Source organism: Macrosteles quadrilineatus, unplaced genomic scaffold (assembly GCF_028750875.1).
Source record: "Macrosteles quadrilineatus isolate MER2022 unplaced genomic scaffold, UCM_ALF_1.0 Scaffold_46__1_contigs__length_943047, whole genome shotgun sequence".
NCBI lineage: Eukaryota > Metazoa > Arthropoda > Insecta > Hemiptera > Cicadellidae > Macrosteles > Macrosteles quadrilineatus.
This window is the reverse complement of record NW_026542639.1, coordinates 25,639-51,590: the sequence shown is the minus strand read 5'-3', so window position 1 is coordinate 51,590 and position 25,952 is coordinate 25,639. Positions and strand designations below refer to the sequence as shown.

General features: G+C 34.8%; 1 protein-coding gene across 1 annotated transcript; it reads right to left on the bottom strand.

Annotated features, from left to right (window-relative positions):
- Positions 1–239: 239 nt before the first annotated feature.
- On the bottom strand, positions 240–23,037 carry LOC129005942 (WD repeat-containing protein 73-like). The gene is made up of 5 exons (XM_054434978.1): positions 22,848–23,037; positions 21,669–21,885; positions 14,440–14,524; positions 12,858–13,166; positions 240–800 (listed from the first exon to the last, which is right to left on the bottom strand). The coding sequence occupies exons 1-5, from the start codon at positions 22,889–22,891 to the stop codon at positions 352–354; spliced, it is 1,104 nt and encodes a 367-aa protein (XP_054290953.1). The 5' UTR covers positions 22,892–23,037; the 3' UTR covers positions 240–351.
- Between the last annotated feature and the right edge of the window lie 2,915 nt (positions 23,038–25,952).

Genomic DNA, 25,952 nt, shown 5'->3' with positions numbered 1-25,952 from the left:
CGGCACCGACAAAATCTCAGCACTGGGTGACACTTGTATCACCCAGTTAACATGCTATTTTATGCCCTGGTTTGTACAAAATGGATAAAGGATACTTTGATTGATTCTTTTTAGCTCTTTCATTATCGATACTGGTACATAGAAATAGTAGGAAGGGGTGAGGGTCACATAGGACCAAACACAATCAATCAGTGGTAGTGTCTTCGGCTGATCACTGGCTTATTTTAATGTCTTGACCAGCAGGTCTATGATGACAGGCAAAAGTAAAAAAACCCAATGCAATTGAACTTTCACAATGCATTAGTTCATTCACATTCAATTCAAGTAAACTAAACAGCTTTCAGTAAACTATTAGCTGTCCTTCACTCCAAACTGCCACATTTGGATTGTCCCATTATCAGCTGCTGATATTACTAGGTTGTCAAGTTGCGGCCACAGATGACTCGTCACCTCAGTCTGTGATGAATAACTTTCCACATGTTTATGACCATCATGAGTAAACAATAGTTTGGGATCTTCCTTTTCCAACTGGTAAACATACACATTTCCGTTGAAGCCACCGACCGAAACACAGTCTTTGTTGCCAGGTTTGAATCTAATCTGAGGCGTAGCATTGTCAGTCTTCACACCTAACTTAGTGTCTCTATAAACTGGAAACTCTACATTCCTAGTATCATACACCATTAATGTCCCATCACTTGAAACTTTTGCGTAACAAATATTGTTACATGAGTTTGTTATTCCCTTCGAGCACTCGAATAGAGAGGCAAAACTCCAATATTTCGAATCTTTGGAAGAGGCTGAAACAAAGATCAGATAATATTACACAATAGAATGTGGTATTCCATCTAAAAGTGAATCATATGGTTTGAAAGTATTGGAAACATCCTAGCACAAATGGCAATTTCCAAATTTCAAATCTTTTAGACGAAAGAAAATCAATATTACGTTTACAAAAGATCTTGAACAATATTTGTCCCACAACAATTAGTACTTAAACCTTCAGTGTTGGCCAGGAAAGATACTTACTTCAGGCCCACTTTTATAAACGGGCAGACTGGGCATATGCCCAGGGGTGCCGGTGGCTGGGGGGCGCCCGAGGGGCGCCCTGAACCACCGCACGCACTAGGGAAAATATGGTTTTATCAGCCGGGGATTTCAAAAATATAATGGGTGATTTCAACTTGTAGTTAAGTGATTTTCCCCTATTGTAAAAGTAAATAAATACAACAAAATTGAAAATACTCAACTTTCAGGTTATACCTCATGTAGTCAGGGAAAGGCAGGCAGCAGTGTGAACCGGGCCAGGAACCGGGCGCACTCACTATACTATCAGAGGCAAGGAGGCTGCATGGTGGAAGGAATTAGCACATAGGTGTGCTAATTCCGGTCATATGCTGACGTCACTCAGATTGCAAACACCATTTTACCATTGAGAAAAATTGTAAAAACAATAAGAAAATCAAAACAAATGTATACTTATATGGCAATACATCAGCTGATTTTTGTTTGCAATTTGGGTTACGTCAGCAAATTACGGGAATAGCATGTAGGCCAGCTGTAGACTGTAGGCCAGCATGTAGGGCCTACGGTTGACTTGCCCCTCCTCTCCCTCCCAGTCCCACCCCCATCCCCACAAGTCACAACTTAACTACGAACTACCGCGCGGCGCCAGTCCAAGTCCAGTCCAGTACTCCTCCTCCTCAGTAGTCAGTAGGTTGTGTTCGTGTTGTGCCTGCTGCACAGTCATTAAATCAGTCACAACACAACCTATAAACTGTGACAGTCACTAGTCAGTGTTGACACTCAAACTGCAGTTAGTGAACCAGTAATAAATAAATAGAGAAGTGTTGATACAAGTAAGTAGGCCTATAAACAGTGAAAAATGCATAAAAAACCTAGTGGAGCCGAGAGCCGCAAGCGGTTGGTTGGCTCAAAGGAAAAAAAACTCAAGAAGCAGTTTTAAAGAAAGTGAAATGTATTAACCAGTATTTCCACTGATACGGAATTGAAAACTCCCTCCCAAAACAAAACTGGTAAAAAAACACGCTAATGTATAAATATATATATATGCATAGGCATATAGTAGAACCATGGAAAAAAAACATACTCCCTTAGTAGAATCTCGTTCAATACATGTGTAATGCAATAAACTGCACACTGTACTGTACTGAAAAGTAATCACTGCGTAGTGCAATAAGCTGCTGGCGTAGGGCAAGAGGCATTCGCATAGTAACTACTGTCAAGTCCATTGCACTCACCCTAACCCCCAAACCACCTGCTGTGAATTTCTACGAACTGACGAGTCAACCTCCCTTCCTCTTCCCCTCCCTACACTGCTGTGGTCAAAACCTGTAGTTATATATATATATATAGCCTATATATATTTATATATAAGGGGGGCACTGCTTTAGGGTTTGCCCAGGGCGCCACTGACCCTTAACGCGGCCCTGACTTACTTACTTACTTGATACTTGTACTTTGATACCGAGTATTACTTAAACCCTCAGTGTTGGCGAGGAAAGATAGACCACAAAACAAAATCTTTGGTACTTTGCAGGCCAACTCAGTTGATGTCTTTGTGAAACAACTGACTTAGGGGCCTGCTCTGCCTCAGCTCGGGATTCAGTAGCCATTTTGCGCCATTGAACAGCGACGCGAGAAGCGCTTGCAGACGTTCACAGCAACTGCCTTTGTAAACTACCCATACATGCTAATAAAACACAAATATTGGGGTTTTACAGAACAAAGAACAATCTACCCCCCCCCCCTTGACCCAGGTTTTAGAATTTTAAAGTAACGATTCAATAATAAGTTCAAGCAGTTTAAAATTGCCGTTTTTTTACTATACTCAAAAGAAGATCTTCGGTCTTTATGGTACAATAATAAACATTTTGCAGCCATCATATTTTAGATAATTTAATTCTCTTCAAAATGACGTTCTAATTTCGATTCAACGTGAGATGTAGCCTTCGGAAACACTGTGTCTCCAGACCCTTGCGTTTACACGAAACGGCAGGGGTAGAGCGCACCCTTAAGATCGCTAGTGAGCAGGACCGGGTTTAGGGTGAGTATTACACTGGGATGCAAACAGCATTATAAAACATACTAGCAGCCTGTGTCACTTCCTCACTTCAAAATCCGTGGTATATTTGATGAATAGTTGATAAGACTGAAAATTATTATTTCTCATTCACTATTATTTATTTTCATTGCGTGCGCGATCTCTTTGAGTCATCTTGGTAAAATTACAAAAGCTAATGAAACATACTATGAAAACATGAAATCTCTTCTTTACATTTTAAACAAATAACGATACAATATATTTTCTTGAATTCCCTAAAACATCAATAAAACCACAAAATCCTATCACAAAACAAAATCCAACGTAAGTTATTTCCTTCATTACATTTCATAAAAATAGCATTACAATATTCAACTGAAACATAACCAACTACACAGATAACCCCATTTTTGTATGGATGTAAACAAAATTGTATCATGGCCATCTGTTTTCATGTAAACAAATGTAAATTTGAAACAGTTCAGCACGATATATCATCCAAACCCGCAAAAGGCACATCTAGAGGATAAGAGCTTTAAATTGATACCCAATATACCTATAAAAATAAATATTTAGGAGTCGATTTGCTGTACACAAAAGTCCAATGAATTCTTTTAATAATATAGATTCTTGAAATTTGGCTCTATGGAATATATAGGCTAGCTTGATCAGCCTATAAACTAAGTTAGGTCTGGTAGTTTGATCAATACACACTATAAGCACAGAGTGGCATTGTTAAATGCGTTTAAACACAATGTCTACCCGCAGCCACACTCCTCTTTATGAAGTACTTTAATCCACTGGTAGTGAATGTGTTAACAAGTTGTCTAAAGCCACCACAATTCTCTATATGAACACTAGACAAATGGAATCAAATATAGACAGACAGCAGTGCTGTGGTTAGCTTAAGTTCTGGCGTCCACTACTTGGAGCGCCTTGTAGTTAACTACGTAACTACACAGCACTCCTAGCGGTGGACGACACAACTAATGCTTACCGCAGCACAGCTGTAGGTCTATATTTAATTATATTTGTCTAAGGTATGAAGTACCTTGTATCACCTGGTAGTGAATGTGTAAAACATAATCCTGACAGCTGTTATTATTAAAAACATCAACTAAAATTTTGCTCCAACAAAATATTGAATTTAATTCTTTCAAGTTAAATACATCAAGAATTGTACTGATGTGAGTAAATTCTGCATAAAAAACTGAAGAGTTTGATATAAGATACTCCACAAAATTGTCAAGGATTACTTAAGAAGAGGTAAATTAAGATTTTAAAATTCAAATGTTAGGTTAATTGTTTATTTTTCTCTTGAATTCATCATGAAAATTAAATCCATCCAACTAGTTTTTATAATTGTATTACTAAAATATGTTTTGATTTCAAAACTTGGTAAGATTTCAAAGTTTCAATACTTATCAAATAATAAACTTGATTCTCAGACTGACTTGACTCTAAAGTATCTACTCTTTCAATTTAACATTATGAACACTACAATGAACAAAATACTATTAAATAAGTATTACAGAAAGAAGCCAAAATTATGGAAAAAGATGTTTAAAACAAAAATGTCAAAAGTAGAGAGTCTATGTTACATTATTTTACTTTTAATTTTACTAAGTGGCGATATAGAAACAAATCCTGGACCTTCATACAAAGTTGAAAATTATTCTATGAACAAGGACCAGTGTCCTTACTGCCTAAAATATTTCAGTCGACTAAAGCCACACATTAAAGCTTCACACAAAGATTTATCTGATCTAAAAATCTCAAAATCAAAATTACCAAATACACAGCTCAACCAGAAATCTAAAAATCATAATAAGATAAATACAATAGCATGCCACTCTTCTGAAGTAGGACCATCTACAGAAATAACCCTTACAGAATGGTAATACCAGCAACAAGAGATCCCCGCTATGTACGGCCTTACTACTCTTATTTTGACGAGAGCAGTGATGATGAAATATTACAAGAGACTAATCAAAATAAGTCAACTTCACTAGTTACAAATACTGTAACAGAAGATATATCTAAAAACCTTACTTATAAAAGATCCTCTATAAAAGATAATAAAACAAGATTTACTAGGAATGATTCACAACTAAACACCTCAATAGATACCAGCAGTATTAGCATTGATAACACAGGTAACAAAAAACTAAAATGTTCAATTTGTAAAAAATATTTTTCAGTGAAGGGTCTTAAAATTCACATTAGCAAATCTCATCCAGAGAATGGAAGGAAAGAGATAGTTGACAAAATAGTCAACAACACAAGTAACAAAAACAAAATAAAAGGATTTAAATCTAATAAGACCAAAAATTCTCTACAACATAATGAAGACGAAATAGCACTGTCCAAGCCTTCAGTGAGTAAAAAAATTCAAGATAAAATAGACACATTTGAAAAGACATTTAGTATAATTTTAAATAATGAAAATGCACCGAGCATTGAATACTTAAATTCAGTTGTAGTTGAGTTAGTATCGGAACTTACCAAAGCAAATAATCATCTTAATGGACCAAAGCATCCTGCACAAAAATTTTATGAGGCTAGGAAAAATAAAACAACATTTGCCTACAATGACAAAAAGTATTCAGAAACATCAAATCCTCAAAGAAGATCTAAACGTGATCGAGCTAGAAGACGAGAAAAATATAATCATCAACTGATTCAATATTTATACTACAATGAAAGAAAAAAATGTGTGAGAACTGTGCTTTCTGATGAACAGAAATTATGTAATATTCCAATAAGAGAATTACAAGAATCCTTTCAAAACAGATGGTCAAAAGAAAATAATGGAATGTCAAATTCATATAAAATAATTGATGAAACTTTACAAAACTCATTAGACACAGAGGTTGAAGTCAAAATTCTTGTTTATAATTGGTTTTCCTTTATAATATTAGGAACAAAATGACTACACACAGTGGTTTATAAAGTCCAAAGTGGAAGTGATGTTTATTTACAACAAATTAATAAACATAGCAATCACATGGCATATAATTAACACATGACAGTTGCTTCTAACTTAGTACCAAGAAGGCAATGAGGAACAAGATTATAAATAAATTCCAACACCCCTCCTTAATCTTGATCCTTCATTGGGGTAAGACCAAGGTCGGTCATGAAACCATCATGCTTGATTTTGCCAAGTGATTTTGTCAAAATGTCCGCTACTATCCTGGAAGTTGGAACGTAATTCAGCACAACTAGTTTTCTCTTGATTATGTCTCTGACAAATAACTGTTTACGAGTTATATGTTTGGTCTTGTCATTCACGGTTCTCTTCTGCAAAATCTCCATTGCTGGCATGTTGTCACAATGCAAATTTACATGCTCAAGAAATATTCCCAGCTCTTCCAACAAGTGCTTCAGAAACATTGCTTGCTTACATGCCTGAACCATTGCTACAAACTCTGACTCTGTTGAGGAATCAGTCATGCATCTCTGTTTCTTACTTCCCCAAGACACAGGTCCTTCACTCAGTTTAAAAACATATCCCGTACAACTTTTCCCATCAAAGTTGTTTCCATGACTGGCATCAACAAAACCATGTAGAGGTTCTTCATCAGCTTGCTCCTCCACAGCATGCTTCCACAAATTCTTATTCGGATCTTCTATTTCCTCTTGATAACTACTTGGCTCTAGATCCTCACAGGTAACCATGTAGGTAACAAAATCAGGAAACATTTTAGGGTTTCTTACTCTTAGAGGGTACCTACTCCCAACATTAATTTCAACACCTTCCTCATCATTTCCCGAATCCCCTTCAGCGGATCCTCCAGTTCCAACATCGTCATCATCTTGCTCAATGTTGATATTATCAAGAATGAAGCTCTCCTCTTCTGCCTCAGGATTCCTGCAAGGTTCATCGAGTTTGGCGGTCTGGATGCTTACTATGGTCTCGACTGGTTGTATAGTTTCATCACCATTATTTTCTTCACGCCCATTATAAAATAAGTTTTCAAAAAACTTGACATCTCTAGAATAAATCAATCTACGGGGAGACTTAGGATCGACCAATTTGTAACCTTTGACATCCTCACTGTAACCTACAAAAATGTGAGGAACACTCTTATAGTCCAATTTGGTCCTTCTCTCCTTAGGCACATGCACATAGCCTATGCACCCGAAAACTCTAAGGTTACTGAGGTCCACTTTCGATCCAGTCCATTTCTCCTGTGGAGTGACTCCAAAAACAGCTTTTGTAGGACTTCGGTTCTTAAGATAAATAGCTGCCTCCACAGCATACTGCCAGTAACCCTTGCTCAAATTTGAGTCACTTAGCATGCTTCTAGCCTTTTCAATGATAGCTCTATTTGCACGCTCTGCTACCCCATTCTGTTCAGGACTATATCGAGTAGTGACCTGATGCCTTATTCCAAATCTATTACACACTCCTTCTAGTCTCGCATTCATGTACTCCCCGCCTTCATCTGACCTAACAGTTTTTATAGTCTGGTTGGTCTGATTTTCAACTAAAGTCTTAAACTTGAGAAAACAATCAACTACTTCATCCTTTGATTTCAAGAAATAACCAAAGGTCATTCTGGTGAAGTCATCAACAAATATTAGCATGAAGTGATTACCTTGAAGAGACTGAACATTCATAGGCCCACAGACATCCATTAGGATTAACTCTAGTTTTGCCTCAGCTCTCTTACTTGGAGTGGTTGGGAAAGATTCTCTCGAGTGTTTCCCCTCTACACAGGGAATGCAACATTCTGGCCTCTGATTAGGAAAATCGATACCCAAAGCCATCCCCTTTTTCAAAACACCCATACTAACATGATTCAAGTGACCCAACCTTCTGTGCCATAAATTGTGAAGGTCCACACTAACTGACTGATGGTCAACTTGAGTAGACATAGCTAAATTTCCATCATTTGGATTAATGTTGCATTTACTCTCTGTATCCAACCGATACAGTCCGTTTACATTTGTTCCAGTTCCACAAATTTCACCTCTTACTGAAAACCCATCTTTTATGTAAATATTACACCCTTTGTCATCAAAAACTAAAACTTGCCCTTTACTAGCTATTTTGCTCACAGATAGCAAATTTGTAGATAAATCTGGTACATACGTCACATTCGATATCACTCTCTCACCAAAGTTTTTAAGGTTCACAGAAACTTTCCCAGAACCCGCAGAGTAAATTTTGGTATTATTAGCGACAGTGACCTCTTTAACTCCCTCATTCGAGTTCAACGTTTGAAAACTTTCTTTACTTTTAGAAAGATTATCAGAACAACACGAGTCTAAGTACCAGCTTTCAGGTTCTACCTTTACATTCAGAGCAGTTGTCCAACTTGCATTTTTATTTTTGTTTTTAACATCTGACTTACCAATTTTGGAAATTGACCCTATCTTTGAGCTATTACTAATATTAGCTTGATTATTTTCAGGACAATCCCTTATCATATGGCCTGCCTTTCTACATTTGTAACAAGTAGGAATAAAAGGCTTCCTCGTCTTTGAGCTTTTATTAGAGTTAGCTTGACTATTATTTAATTTTGATAGAAAAGGCTTCCCAGTACTGCTTTTAAAAGTTGAAAATACCACAGGGGACTCAATGGTATCCTTTTCAGCCATGCTATTTAATTTTTCTAGTACTTTACTATATTCTACTCTATCTGTACTCTCGACTGCCATCCTAAATGCCCTGTAAGACTCAGGCAAACCTCTTAGAAGTAGACACGCCTTCATTTCATCATCCACGGGTTTCTCTATGTCAGCGAGTTGAGCATTGAGGTCAAGAAATTTAGAAATATACTCACTCATGCTGTTGCATACTTCCAACTTCAAATCTAAAAGCTGGTCCAGCAGAAATATTCTCCTGTTTGTGCTCTTGACTTCATACTGCTTTGCTAAAATGTCCCACGCTTCCTTCGCTGATATAGCCGTCCTGATATGTAGTTTTGGAGCTGCCTCCAGGTGCATGGCAATCTTGGCGAGTGCCCTCTCATCTTTGTCTGGATCCACAGTTAGCGGTGTCGTCTCTGTAGTAGTCCTTCGTGGTTCAATGAAATTCCACAATCCCTCATACTTTAGAGCCATCTTCATGTCAAATTTCCAACTGGCATAGTTGGCTGACCCTTTCAACTTAGAAATTCCAGGGGCTGATGTGGAGTACACAACTTTGTCTCCCATCATAGTAAGTGTTCCTTCAATGAAATTTACTATAATATTTCTTAAACACTTCTCTTCAAAAATTAAACTGTTCAAAATAGGCCACAGAGAATATGTTACAGTAAAAGTGAAACTGGGCCCATAACCACTTGTTTATAATTGGTTTTCCTTTATAATATTAGGAACAAAATGACTACACACAGTGGTTTATAAAGTCCAAAGTGGAAGTGATGTTTATTTACAACAAATTAATAAACATAGCAATCACATGGCATATAATTAACACATGACAGTTGCTTCTAACTTAGTACCAAGAAGGCAATGAGGAACAAGATTATAAATAAATTCCAACAAAAATTACCTGTAAAGAACTTTCACAAGCCTTGAAAGGAATGAAGATTGACAGTTCACCTGGCCCTGACCGAGTGTTAATCAGAACTTTAAAGACATACAATTGTATCCCAACAATATGTAATCTTACAAATATTATGTTGAAATTTAATTTAGTCCCAGAAAGTTTTAGGGAAGCAAAAACTATTTTAATATATAAAGGGAATGATCCCGCTGATCCTGCTAATTGGAGACCAATTTCAGTCTGTTCAACTCTTAGAAGATTGATAGAGAGAGTGCTGGAGAAAAGAACAAGAAATTACATAGAACTTAATGTCAACCAAAGAGGGTTTGTAGCTCAACCTGGAGCCTTCATAAACCTAGCCCTGGTCAATGGATGTTTACAAGATGCAAAAACGAATAAAAAAGACTGTATGATTGCTATGTTAGATGTTTCAAAGGCATTTGATTTTATTGGTCACGCACATTTAAAAAGATGTCTCCAATCAACAGAAATGCCTTCAATATTAAAAAACTTGTTAATAAATTTAATACAAGATAACTATACAAGAATTAGGATTAAAAATACTAAATCTGAAAAAATTTTATTGAAAAGAGGTGTTTTTCAAGGGTCTCCCCTTTCTCCAATCTTTTTTAATCTAGCTATAAATGATATCTTAAATACTATTTCAGAAAAAGAAGTATCTAACAAATTTGGATATAACATTAATTCTAATTTAGACAATATTAGCATCGCTGCCTTTGCAGATGACATAGTGTTATTCTCTAACACAGAAAAATCAATGTCTAAATTGATTAGGACAACAAAAGAACTACTTTCTCAAATTGACCTTGATATTAATATAAATAAATCAAAAATAATTAATATTAAGAAAGGTAAACTTGTTGAAGAGGACATCTACATTGAAAATGAACAAAATGTTATTAAATTCAATACTCTAAAACTTGGGGAAAAAATTAAATATCTTGGTGTAAATTTTGAAAATGAAATAGTTTTTGATAGGTGTGAAGCTATACAAAACTTTCAAAAAGATCTAGAAAGATTAGTTGGAACTAATGTTTTAGGTCCAAATCAGGAATTGAATATCATAAATCAGTACCTCTGGCCTAGACTAACATATATTTTGCAAGTAACACCAAACGAATTAATAAGTATTACATTTCTTGAGGACATCGATAAAATTATTAGAAGTGCAGTAAAAGAAATTCTCACTCTACCAAGTGACACACCCAATTCTTTCTTATATTCCCCTAAAAGGTTCAAAGGTCTGGGAATAATTCGAGCAAAATGGGAAAGTTCTATACAGCATATAAATATGTGTGTAATTCTAAAAAACATACAAAATAGCCATGTAAACGAGCTAATAAACATCCCCCAAAGAATTACCATGTCACTTCAAAAACCTCAAATAGAAATTGATGATATTTTTACACATGATTTTGAATTTAAAGAGAAAAAAAGAATTGGTTTAAATTTGAGATTAAAATTACAGTTGAAAGAATTTGAACTTTGGTCTAAATTACCATGTAAAGGTAGAGGAATAGAATTATTCAAAGAAGTGCCTAGTAGCAACACATGGATTTATTTAAAAAATGGCCTTACTACAGGAGAATGGATCACTTCATTAAAAATGATATCTGGTGTTGTACCAGTACGCAGCGTACCAGGGCGAAGCCAGGATGGAACCCTTTGCAGACATTGCAAGGAGCCTGAAACCCTTCTGCATGTCCTTGGCTCTTGTCCCTTTGGTGCCTTACTGCGTAATGCAAGACACCATGCTGTAAGAGCAATGATCGCAGAAGAACTACGAAAAAAAGGCTGGCAAGTAGTAGAAGAAATACATTGCACTGAAGATGGTGGATCGAACAGAAGATTGGACATTTTAATTTATGATACAAAATCTAAAAGTGGAATTGTAATTGATCCAACAATAAGGTTCGAAACATCATCAAACCAACCCCTAGAAGTAGATGAAGAAAAGAGGAAAATTTATAGTAAATGTGAAACTTATTTAAGAAACAAATATAATCTAAATTCAATATCAGTAATTGGCATAATAATTGGTGCAAGAGGGACTATTACAAAATTTTTTGACGAATTTTTAAAAAAATATAATCTTCCATCAAAATTAAAAAATGAAATAGTCATAAAAGTGCTAAAAGAATCATGTAAAATCATTCAAAATCATTTATATGGACAACGTTATTAATCTATGTTACATGTTATTTATATCATAAATTTAAGTTTTTTTTTTTACTGTGTCTAATAGGCAAAGTTTATTAATAAACTCAGTTTTCAAAATAATAAATAATGTGTTAATAGTATATTTCTTACCTAGGCCCGTGGCACGAACACTATTTTTCACCACACTATACATGATTAAGAACATTTATGAAATGTATACTAATAGTCAACACAAGTAAACTTTAAGGTTATGTGAAGAAATATTCAAAGAAATCAGCAGAAATAATAATAAATAGTTGCTATACTAGGCAGCGGAATGAAACAAGTCTATTGCAATGCACTGATTGTGTGTTCAATATACATTAATGTTTTAAGTAAATAAGAAAACAGCTGATTTTCGGCCCTAGGGATATAAAACCCTGCTCGGCCTCCAATTGCAGATGACAGCTTGTATGGACAGCAAAACGTAGCTTTCAGCCTCCAATTAACATTTGTAAAACAGCTTAAAAACATCATAGTGTGGTGAAAAGATTGTTGTAATTAATTATGCTATTAACGAGCAAGTGAGGAACCACCCATGGCCAGGAATTGAGTTCTTCCTCATGTTTTACCAAAGTTTTAAAATATATAGATATAAAGGTCAGTTTTCCAATTATTTTTCCAAACAAACTTGTCCAAGATATTTCAGAAATTAAAGACAACGAAAAATTAAATGGCAGCAAAAAAAGTTGAGTTTACTATCTTCACACACATAAATTAAAACACAATCAGTTTTAAAACCAACCCTGAGAACGTCATATGGGTCATTAAACCTAGATGTTCGTGGAATAGCTCACTTTCCGGTAAGTTTTGTTCAAGGAAAGGCTCTAGGCCAGGATTTTGAATTGTAGAAAAAGGAGGATAGCAGCTAGCTTACCTTGAAAGTGTAGGTAGGCCATCATAGAACATGTAGAAAAACACTGTGCACACAATATTTCGTCCCCTGAAGGACTTTTTCAAGTGTAGAGGAAGAGTTCACAAATTACAAAATGGCTGCTGTCATGGCTGTTGTCCAATATCACTTTCCAGTAAGATATTTGTAACAATAAGACAACAGTATGAGATACTCACAGAGGTGGGATGTATCCAAACACCATCGTCCCGGAGACACTCTATGATCAGCTATGAAAACATCTCCAGTCCTCTGACCACCAAAAGCTGCTACATGAGGACCCAGGAACATTGGCACAGTCTTCTCATCATTCCCATCCGAGGTGTGTTGGTCTAGCTTTAAAGATTGGACTGGCTTCTCTGTCTTTAGGTCAAATAGATACATTTTATCGGTTCTCTTCTTGGCCAACCACACTAGAGAATCATTTGTGGCAATCATCGGACACTCCAAGGGGCAATCAATGTTGAGGGATTCTTTTTTTATTTCATCTGCAAAATGATGTTGTCCTCAATAAAATGTTGTCTAATCCATTTATCTAATGAACATTACATAGGTGCTAGACTTTGATCATGTTTTGGGTAGAGGAGCAAATACAGATGTTGTCCAAAATCTATACTTATTTAATACGCAAGCAGATTTTTTGTGACAATTACTCCTCCGAAACTACTGAACCAATGTATACCCTAATATACAGTCTAATCTAATAATTTAATTCATTTATCAAGAAGACCAGTTTCAAGTTATATCACATAGTAGCCTAAACCTCAAGAGGTCTCAATGTTATTGTTGATTCATTGCTGTTTGAACAATGCAGTTAAACTGTGAATATAGACATGTTTTTTATGTCAGTGGAAAGAGCGTAACGTGAAGTTATGCAGGAAACTTTTCTTTAGGGAAATAATGAGAGAGCGAGGCCCTGGAGTCCTTTAAAGTTTCGTATTTCTCCATAAGATTAACATTGGAAACAAAAATTGTTATGAAACTTCAGCTGTTGTCAGAAATTAAAAGTGAGAAGAAGAATAATTGTAAACAGTCAATAAGTTTGCTAATCTAACAGTTTGCTACAAACAGTTGCTGACTTGGTTGAAATTCGTTTAAAAATAACGCCTGTAATACTTAGCAATTGCTTGAATTCGAGCAACAGGGACACTAGTTGAAACAAATGCAAAGATGAATGTTTTTCACATTAGGATCGCTTTAGCCCTTCAGGATTATCAACTGATAACAAAACATGCTGTTAGTTAAAAAAAAATTACCTCGGTTGTTACTGGGCCATTTCAAACACATGAGTTAATTGAAATTGAATTTATTTTCTGGATTTTTGAGTTTTGGTTAAAACTGCATTTTCAAGTGAGAGTTTTAAACAACGCTTTTTGATGTATCAACTCTGCAATAAACATACATTGAACAGTAATTATAGAATTCACAATCATTAACTCCTGGTCACTGCCGTAAATATTTTATCAGTAAAGTTCACCTTCGTACTGTACCGGCTCACCCCTTGCTTTCCTGGATATAATCCACACACAGGCAGTTAGTCTATGTGGACGGGCAAATGCAAGGTTAAAAGAGGCCACCAACCTCTTTAAAAAAAAAGAACTTATGGATACAAACTATTGACATTGTTTGAATACAATCTATAGCCATTTTTAATACCAATAACTTGTTTCCCAATTTTTGTTTGAACAGAGTAAGCTAGAAGTACCATAGAGGATTATCGGCCTAAATCTTAAATTATCAATAAATTAGGATATAACTTACCAGAATCAGATGGTAAGCCATACAGAGAAATGCCCTCCACATCTACATATGAAACTATTAATTTGCATTCATCAATTGTTTTTAACTGAAACAAACATTCTATTACAATTAACGAGTCGCTCTGCCCGTGCTTCGCTATGGGGTGAGAGTACAGAAATATAGGCTAATGAGTTTTTTTTTTGTATATGCAATAAGAAACAGTTACACCGCACTTACCTAGGATCATAAAGGCAAAGCTCAATCGTACTTACTGCTTATTTAAATTAAGATCTCTTATGTAAGCTGACAAAAAAGCTGTATAGCAGAATCAAAACCAGATACATTTTTTGTAATATAAACATCGACTATTTCAAGGAAACGAAAGTTTAACTAAGGGTTTGTATTAAACAAACCAAACCAAATGGAACAGCTGACTTGACTTAATATCTAACAAAAAGGTCAATGTTAAAAAGTATAAAGAATAGTTTGTACCCTCCCCTTACAAAATTCACAAAGAAGTACGGTAAGATAAAGAAGATACAGGCTTATGGGACAACAAAGCGCTTATTTATAAGCATGTTGTAGGCTCTCTTATATAATTGACTATTGGATTAATAGTCAAAGCTTATATCCAATAAATTCCCAATTACACTAAAAACCTTATAGATAACTACTATGAAACATGCTGATCGGCAATGAAGTAAAGAAAACAGGGATACTAACATATGCTTGTCTTGTCATCATAATGCGACTAACAGTACTTATGAGTTGCGTTTAAAAAAACATCCTGTACCATGTTGGCAAGGAGTTTATTACCCGAGATAAACTCGATGAGTCGTATCTTGTGTTTCTTTAGGATCTTTAGATGTTCAACAAAATTAACCTTTGTAATATTTCATTTCATTTCATTCATTATTTAGTATTAAGTTTTTTTTTTATGTTAACTTCTATTCATACACCTAATAATCACTCCTCAGAAAGACTGTCCTAATATTCATTTTCCTAATTTATATAATTTCATTAATATGTTCAATTAATCATTAATAATATTCATTCCATAGCGTATATATTTTTTTTTTTACAACACCCACAACCTAATCTATAATATTAAAACGAAACAGGGTTTTTTTATTTCACGATTCTGAATCAACCACTTGACGGATTTTCATGATTTTTGTGTTGAAAGAAATATAATTTTGAGAACTAGGGAATGTCGAAGCCATAATTTTAGTTTAGGGTTTCAGTTTTTTTGAAATTAAGTTTTAATTTTTTTAAAGTCTAGCAGCCGACGCTAGCAATTTAAAGTATTTTCAATGCTGGTTTAACTAACAGCTGGTTTATAACTGTCATTGAAATGTTTATGTTACGAGTTGTTTGTTTACAAAAATATTGTTCGTATTTAGTTTATGCATTGCAAATTAAAACTCATATTTTGGAAATATCTTTTAGCAGTTTATCGCTTAATTGTTTAAGATATAAGTGGTTTACGTGTTAATACTTCTTTTTCTGTATGTTTGAATGTGAGTATGTCGGCATACTAGAATTTTGGTTGGTAATGAAAACGTCAATCGGTGTAGTAGGTCTCTATAAAACTGGCAAATAAACTGCAGCAGAAACCACAGTCGACTCATACGATACCAACTTTCCCCGTAGTGCTGATGATTCAGAAACTTGGGCACTGACCAAAGAACCGAAAAACCTTAATGCTGGGTTAGATAATAAAGTGCAGAGAAAAATACAGACCAGTTCAAGATAACAGCCCGGAGGTCGAAATAAAAAAGAACAGAGAGCTAAGAGAAATGTGTTAACACCCAAATATAGGGATGCTTTCCAGAAGTAGGTAAAGCTTGGATGGACAGGCTGTGCATAAACTCTTAAAAAGTATATTTCAAGGAGTACCACACGATAGACGGGAAATATCAAGTTATGAAATGCATCCTCAGACTGGGATCTAAATTTTGAAGAGGCAGGTGATAAAAGAGAATCCTCATAAATGTTTCAGTGGTCACGGAGGTAAGATAAGGTACGGTAAGTACATAAGTAGTAAAGTATGCAATTGGAGGTGGCATGTAACTACTCTACTCAAAACCAGTGTGAATCGGTCGCCAATCTCACTTCAAGATTTTTCAAATCGACACAAATGCTGTTTTATGGTAAAATTATCGGATGTAAAATGCATATCGCCATATTTTAGGTCCATATTCGAATGGAATAAATAGGTGGTCACGTTACATTTGTTTATAAGGTGATCTTCCCCATTAAAACTGCCAGAATTTGTGTCTAGATGCGTGTAAACTAGATGTTCTAAACTATTCCGTTTTAGTTGACAACTCGATTCCCGTACGTAGGACGGGCCACCAGCTCGTTATTTATTAAATATGTAAGAGAATTGCAATACATCAAAATTTCTTATAATATCATTTCAAAATTAGTCCTTAAGGAATCAAAATTTAAGTAGCAGTGAAAGTGATCCCATGTGTTCAACAATGAGTGATGTGAACATTGAGATGGAAAGAGAAGGAAGCCATTGAGAAGTTGAAATTGTTAGAAGAAGGAGTCAAAATTTTACCTAAGTTAAATCAAATTCATTTATCAAGAAGACCAGTTTCAAGTTATATCACATAGTAGCCTAAGCCTCAAGAGGACTCAACTCAATCATCATCTTCAAAATTAAGTATAAACTTTTCTTTAAACTCTTTAAAATTTTGTGCTAATTGGACTTACCTTTTGGACAACACCAAAATTAGATTTTTCATTGTTGGGATTGTGTAAGTTTAACACCTTAATTAGGCCTATTTGGCATAGTTGGGAAAGTTAGTCAAAAATTCTAACTAGTTAGAAGTTATAAGTTAGTCCCGTAAAAAGTAACTGATAGAAGTTATAAGTTAGTTAGTTTAAAAAGTAACTGATAGAAGTTATTAGTTAGTTGAAAAACTAACTGATAGAAAATAAAGTTAGTTTTAGTAGAAATTAGTTGTTTGTTGGGCAGTTGTTTTAAAGTATTTTTTAATGTCACATCTTGGTTACTAATATATACTATAATATGAGTAAAGATTGCGCACGATATGATTTTAAAAAATGGCTCCTACGATTTCCTCCGATTTCAATGCTATTGAAAATTGCTTGTATAATACATTTGCATTGTATGATGTCTTACTAACCAAAGGGATAATTACGACTGTTCAAAAACACTAAGTGTTTTACTGCAAAACAATATACACTGACATTGAACTAAAAATCTCAAGGAAAGGCCAAGGAGATTTGTATTTTTCGACGATGCACTGCACGAATTGATATGTTATTACACCATCCCGTAATTATAGTTGCAACGTTCCACGATCCCAGTGACTTAATGCAATAACGGTCGTCAGATAACAGATGTTATCTATCATGAGTTTATATTGATTGAAGCTTATTGTGGACATTTTATAGATTGACCGTCCAGATTAAAAAGTTGTGTAGACTAAATTGAGGATAAGTGGATTTCTAACAAAAAGGAATTGACTTAACTACTTAATTAATCGTAGTAAAACTGAAAATATTTGTAGGCTTATAAGCTCTATTTTTTACCTCTTGAACAAATCAAACACCTCGAGCAAGATCGGTCCCCTGGTACTTGTGTTTTAATCAAACATTGTCACATTTTACATTACTACATCATAAACAAATGACATAAAACTTGTCAGATAATGAACATCAACTAAAGACAATGTTTTGACACTTGAGATGATATATCAATCACCAAACAAACATTTCCCATTCCCACCCATCAGTGCTTGGGGTGTTGATAATGGCCGTCACTACCCTTCCACAGGCCCACTGCATTCCAAAGCAACTGGACTTTGACTTCATTTCCCCAGCCCCCGCGTTGTTTGTCTACAAGGGCACTGACCTCTCACGGGCACACGCAACCCTCACTGATCACGTGAAATAAATAACCAGTACTTGAGATGCTTCCGCATAATTGGGAAAGTTAGTTGAAAATTCTAACTAGTTAGAAGTTATTAGTTAGTCCCGTAAAAAGTAACTGATAGAAGTTATAAGTTAGTTAATTTAAAAACAAACTAATAAAATAGAAGTTAGCCAAAAAAACTAGCTAATAGTGCTATTCGATAGAATTTCTATTCGTTATTCCCAAGTATGCTATTTGGACACTATTAAATTTAAATTCTTAGCATTCAAGCCAGCACGACACCCTACCCTGAGACATATCACACCTAAATTATTTGAACCTTCAAGTTATTATTCAAATTTATCTTTTATTTCAATTTAATTTCAACCCCATACACCATTGTCAATCCTTTCATTGTAACGTCAAACCTTTTCTCATTGCATGTTAATTGTTCATTTGTTTAAATAAAACACCTTTTGTAATCCATATCTTTGTTAACTTATTAACTTTAAACATTTATAGAATAGGCCTAGCCTAAATGAATATTGTAAGGTGAGTTTACAAATTGGCGCACCAACGTGTTGGCTTGAATAGCTCCTCTTTTCTCCTACACAGCAGTTTTTATAACGGTATTATTTACAGGGAGTTCTTCAAATGGTTGTAGGTTTATTCTGTTTTCTTGAAACCATGATTCGGCTATACATGTAACTGATGAACCTGAATCAATTAAGGCATTTGTGTTGATGTTATTTAATTTTATGTTAATTTCTGGGCAGTTAATTTGAATGTAATTTTTGTTGACATTAGTTTCGGATTCATCTTCTAAGAGAAAGTTTTTATCACATAATATATTATTTGTCTGAATATGGTTAAGTATATGATTCCTAGATTGACTGAGGATTTCGTATTTTGGCACTGTATTCAATGAAGAATCAGTTGACATAATTCTTTCTCGGCCGTAATCTACAGCGCCGAGTGGTTTTCCGACCTCTGTGGAGATCGTGAAACACGAGAACTTGAATGGTGGCTGTTTAGGATCCATGGGTGGAGTACTCGGGTTATTAGGCGAGTTGGAATTTTGCCTATACATCGCACATAGTTGGTTCTGTTCCTTGGTAGGGTGAACTGATTATATTTGTAGTTTTGGCCATAGTTCCGGTCTGGGTAGTGGTCACGCTGATATGGTTTGTAGTCTCGGTGCACCCGTTGGTACTGTTGGGGTTCATTACCATTGTTTCTGTTGTATCGGTAATTTTGTTGATTTCTATGATGTTGGTTGTTCTGTGCATAGTTATCGCTGTGTTGGAAGTTCTGGCGGTTCATCTTAGGCACGTAAGCTTGTTGGTTGGATCGATCATTGTAACGTTGCGGGTTCTGTATGTTAGGGCTAGACGGTCTGCTGTTCTGATGACTGTTGTTGTAGCTCTTAGCTTTCTTCGGTCCGTCTCGAATGTCATCCTTCTGTAGAAGTCGTTCCATGGCTCTTATTGTGGTGATATTTTCACATTAACACTATCCTGGATGATTGGATCAAATCGCTCTGCCAATAATGATACGATCTCCTCTTCACTTAAACTAGGGGAGATGGATTGCAATAAAAGTACTCGTTCTGTTAAATATTCCGTACGGCTCAAGGTTCCATTAGCTCGATATTTTTCAGACTCAATCTTGGCTTTTATTCCTCTTTGGACGGCTTGACTCCAATATTTGCACTCAAATTCCTTAACAAAATGGTCCCAATCAAGAATGTCTGATCTGATTAGTTGCAACCATCGGGATGCGGGTCCTTCAAATGACGTTTCCAATAGGTCTTTAAGGTATTCAGTTTGATTGCAGTTCATATTCCTTTCGATCCCTCTCTCGTAATATCGCTTAAGTTTGCGCAGATATTCCATTGGGTTACCGCTTCGTCCATTAAATTTCGGCAGTTGACGATCATTGTTCTCATTACCGCTACAGATTACTTGAATCGCACCTGCTTGTCCATTTATTGGGTTAGCTTGCTTTAAGTTGTTTACTTCAGACTCACATTTGATTAAATTTTGGTTGAGAGTTAAAACTCTTTAAAATTTTGTGCTAATTGGACTTACCTTTTGGACAACACCAAAATTAGATTTTTCATTGTTGGGATTGTGTAAGTTTAACACCTTAATTAGGCCTATTTGGACACTAGTAAATTTAAATTCTTAGCATTCAAGCCAACACGACACCCTACCCTGAGACATATCACACCTAAATTATTTGAACCTTCAAGTTATTATTCAAATTTATCTTTTATTTCAATTTAATTTCAACCCCATACACCATTGTCAATCCTTTCATTGTAACGTCAAACCTTTTCTCATTGCATGTTAATTGTTCATTTGTTTAAATAAAACACCTTTTGTAATCCATATCTTTGTTAACTTATTAACTTTAAACATTTATAGAATAGGCCTAGCCTAAATGAATATTGTAAGGTGAGTTTACACCTTTTACTTATGTAGCCTACAAGACAATCTTTCAAGCAGGTAGAAAGGATTCACTGTTGTACTTTTTGAATATATAACTAGTTAATGTAGGCTACACAAAGTAATTAAGAAAAAACGTTGGATAGTTTCATAAATTGCAATCACCCAATTGACCTATTACCCATACACTTGGTTAAATAGTACTGCAGAAAGCCTGTGATATGAAATATAATGAAATATTAATAAAATGGCATATAAATCAATAACATTTTTACTCAATACAGAACAAATATTAATTGTAGGCCTATGTATTGTGAATATTTTAAGCTATAGGACCCTCCAAGAAGAGGTATAATAGCTTGAAGCGGGTATGTATGCTCACATTGACGAAATCTATCCAGTCATACTGGTCAGCGATGGATGTATGGTATAAGGTACAAAGGTATGAGGTTCTTTCACACTGCGGTGCGGTTACAGTTTAGGTTAGCCTTAATAATGACAAAAAAAGTCCAACATTTACACAAAGAAAAGTTCAGTAACTTTCTTAGTGATATTTTATAATTTGTAAAAGAATTATATTTATTTACAAAAACATCAATGTAAGTTATGTATGTGTCCTCTTTTATGAAGTCCCTGTGTTTAGAAAAAAAAATTGTTAGATGGTAGGGCCTGCCTTGTTTGTCAATTGTCATTATCAAACTGAACTATACTAATCTAAACAACCGTAAATGCTGTAGCTTTTTCTCTCTTCTTGAAAAGACCTAACTTACAACAGAAAATCAATATATAAGTTATTGGTCAAATTTAATAGTTTAATCAATATTTATATCAAACTAATATTTCATGAGATGACATATCATCAGGTACTAGGAACAGTACCAAGGTCATAACTAGCATAGGTACTGTACCTGATAACACATTTTTTCTGTAAATGTGCCACATTTTATTTTCAAATCGGTATTACTGGTAATCTCATTGTTGGAAGATAAAAGTTTAGATGGAAGTGAGAGCTCAAGAAGTTGGTGTCTTCTAGTGTTTGAACATGATACACAGATGCTGTCTGTTCCGGTAGATTCAACTTGTTGTATTGGTTGCTCCAATTCAAACATATGTAAATTTTCATATCTGGAAGATACATTTAAAGGAGTAAGCATATTAATTTCACAATCACAAGTTTAAACTTAAACACTAAGTCATGTGCATAGTGGATGTTTTAGTAATCTTATACACAGAGGATACGCGTCCGGTAACCGGTTGTGGATTAGGCAGTGACGTCACCAGGTTGTAGGGGCCCGGAACAACATTACCACAACGATACAATATACAGCCATCGGTTTCGTGGTGTAGTGGATAGAGTGCTCGACTGATATTAAAGAGGTCCATGGTTCAAATTCCATCAGTAATTTTATCTTCTCGTCCAAGATTTTGCTTTGAATTTGTTCTTGACTGTACATCTTTTGTTAGAATTTTTGGCATTTATAATTTTATTTTATGAACAGAATTTAACCTTCATTCGATTTTTTCACTATCAGAAAGTTTGGTTGGTTAGGTTAAAAAAGGTTATGACAGTAGCCTAGGTAACTGCCGGACGCCTAATCCACCCCCGGTATATTAAGTTACTTATATTATACACGTATATATAGGCCTACACGTATTTATACATGTATACATATTAAACGTATATTAGCACATACCTGTCACACAAGATCAAACCTACACAAATGGTGTTTGTGTGTCATTACCTGTCACACAAGATTTGATGGATTGGATTAAAGATAAGGTAAAAAAACTATAAAGTAATTTCCACACAATAATGATGATAAATAATAAGTTAACGTCCTGAATTCTAAAACGACTGTCATTTTCTCTGAAAAAGTCAAATAAACAAAAAAATATTGGATAAACGACTGAAATTTTTCTACTATCAAATTCCCGACATTGAGGTTAGGCCTATTAAATTGTAAAGCATTTCACCCTGAATGTGATTTTTATATTTTGACAATTTATGCCTTATAAAAGCTGAAAATATGTACAGTACTAAGTACATGCTAAGTACTAGGCTTAAATAGGCCTACAGTAAACAGTACCTTGAAATTGAATCATAGAACCAGTCCTCATCAGTTATCTCCATTTTAGTCAAATTAAAATATGGAGTGGGTTTTTAGTAGCCTTTAAACTATTTCCTAATCATAAGTTTTTTCATACATCTTATAAAAACAAAAATGTACTTTCTGGTTTTATGTATTTTAAGTTTATTATAAATTTCACCTAACCTAGAATAACCTAACCATCAATACAGTGTCTTTATAATAACAATAACAAAAAAATCAACTTCTTCTTCTTCTTTTTAAGCTGATGGCTAGGCTGTGGCTTTTAAAAATTCATGCAACCTCGAGGTACCCTAAATGTAGTTGCTTCCGGTGTGTCAATGGTTAATCTGTTATTTTACAAGTTTAATGATTAATGTACTACAGTTTAATACTCTAATACTACAAAAACAATACATGGATGGATACAAAAATGTACTAAAAGCAATGTTGCCTCAAAAAGTTATACTGTAAGAACGAAAGATAAAAACATACTCCCTAAGTATATTTTTTTCATCCTTATCGAACAGCTGAAGCCAATTTTATTGTTAGTTCTGTCTGGTGGGTATTTACTCAGGGGAGGTATAGAAGAGGCTACGATGACAGCTGAGGGCTTCTTATTAGCTGAGGGAACGCCATTACCGTAACAAAACACGTTCGATAGCCATCGGCCTCGGTGGTCTAAGGGTTAGCGTGCCGGGCTGGTATACTGTAGATCCCGGTTTCGAATCCCGCTGGTAGCCGTAACTTTTTGTCCAAGATATTTTTATTATCAGCAAGTTTGGTTTGGTTATTACAGTTTAATTTTATTATTAAGTCATTATAAAATTTTAATTGAGCAATTTCTAGTTTTATTTAATAAACAGAATTATTTTTCCGATTACTAAACTTTTGTTATATTATTTCTTTATCAGCAAGTTTGGTTAGTTCGGTTAGGTTATGATAGTTTAATTTTATAATTAAAAATAGTAAAATTGAATTTGAGGCATTTATAATTTTATTTTATGAACAGAACTATTTTTGCGATTAGTAAACCTTCATTGCCAAAGTGCTCTCTACTACAGCGCTGTTCACGGAGGAATTTTGAACTAAATGCCTCATTTGTACCTCCCCTAAGTCAGACCCTGTCTGGTGCACTGTAGAAGTGTTTTGTTGACAATTTGTTTCTTGTTTTTTTAGTCATTAAAAACTTGATTTAACCTAAACAAATTATCTAATCATAAACAATAACTCGTCCTCTAGTTATATAGCCAAATATTAAAGCACATATCAATAAAATAAACCCTAAAATAATAGAAACACAATTTTGTCAACACTAGCGATCAGTTATTCAGTGTCACCGGACATGAACTAGACACGAAAAACGAGCTTTCTGCTTAGCATTATATAAAGGGGAAAGTGTTGTGTTTCTAATTAGGACGGACTAGTCTCTTTCTAACCAGTGTACGGTAAAATTAAATAATATAATTGATTGTCATAGACATATTTGTTAGCATTGACTAAATAAATTAATGTCAAAACTAGTTAGTAAAATCATTTGTTCCAACAAAAGTTTCGTAGAAAAAAATAATGAGTCATCAATAAGGTGCCACCCCGGCAACCGTGAAAAACCCATGACGGTGGGTTAATAGTCATATACCACGGGGGTTTTTTGTGGCAGGTTGTCATGTCATGTACGTACCCGACAAACCGCCACCAAATGTTTAGTGGTGGGATTTAGATTAAAATTGAGTATGTTATATACTCCTTTTCACTCTGAACAAGATGGTATAACCCCCATTACTGAAAAATACGGTTGAAAAGCTTTATTGTAGCCTTTGTGATTTTCCCCATAAAATCTAATTCACCGAATAAATACAACAAGATAAGTGACAATCAAGCAATATAAGAAATTAATCTACAAGCAAATCAAGACATAAAAATAAATTTAACTTGATTTAAACATTCATCGTGGCTAAGATGTTAGTTTGTGGACTTAAACTACTCTAAGTGTGTGTGTGTGTGTGTGTGTGGAAAAGTCCATAGACTAAAATTAAAATACTTAGGCTATACAGGACTTGACTTGGCGACAATGAACTTCCATATGGTTAAGTTGTTTTAGCGTTGAGAGAGGTCCATTACTTATGGTTACAAAATGATTCCATCTGTCGATCTGATCTAACAAATGTTAAACAAAAAAAACTAATGTTATTTCTGTAGAGGAGAGGAACTTACAATGTCTAAGATTTAGCCATAGAACCAACACAAGTAGACTTCTCATCCCAATGTAAATTTTGAAGCACGTTTTTCGTGTCTAGTGCATGTACGTGACATAAAGGCGCTAGTGTCGATGAAACTTTGTTTCCATTATTTTAGGGTTAATTTATTGATTTGTGCTTTACTGTTTGGTTATATAACTAGGGGACAAGTTATTGTTTATGATTATATCGTATTATTTGGTTAAACGAGGTTTTAAATGGCTGTAATAACGGGAAACAAATTGTAAACAAAACACGACCTCTGCATAAACCGTACAGAACTAACAATAAAATTGTCTTCAACTGTTTCATAAGGATGAGAAATCTACTAAGGGAGTATGTTTTATCTATGATTTAGCCATACCATGTAGCAAATGTATAGCAGGTAGCAGGGCTATGCTGGGGCCCTATTTTTGAAATGGTTGACAGTTGAGTCAATCGTCAGCACTCAACTCAACCAACAACATGATTTGGTATTTTTGAAACCCAACAGTTGGGAAGCGAGTTGGGAATCACTAGTTGAGAGACTCGTGGTGGAAATGTAGAGCATACGACCGTCAAAAATTCAGATGACGTCATTTTGAACCAATCACAATGCAGAGTTCTTGCGGACTTCGATTTAACCTCTTCTTACTCTAAAATCTGGCAGCTAATCTCAATCTGCCTGCCATATTTCGAGACACTGAGGTAAACTGTCAACTCCGTTCTTGAGAGATTGAGGTTATAATGGGTTATGTCTTGCTTAATTTAATCTTAGAGATTGCAAAGTACCTTAACTTATATAGGCTAAACTTAAGTATTAAAAATAAAATTTACTATGGATGTTTGTTTTAGGGTGTAGCTAATTATAAGTTTAGGCATAGGCTGC

Bases quoted from the DNA above. Each gene is read 5' to 3' on its own strand.
- LOC129005942 (XM_054434978.1), bottom strand. From the start codon at position 22,891: ATGGAGATAACTGATGAGGACTGGTTCTATGATTCAATTTCAAG. The intron at 21,886-22,847 runs GTACTGTTTACT...TGTATCTTCCAG, and splicing joins TTCTATGATTCAATTTCAAG to ATATGAAAATTTACATATGT. The intron at 801-12,857 runs GTGAGTATCTCA...TCTTTGTTTCAG, and splicing joins TTTGGATACATCCCACCTCT to CCTCTTCCAAAGATTCGAAA.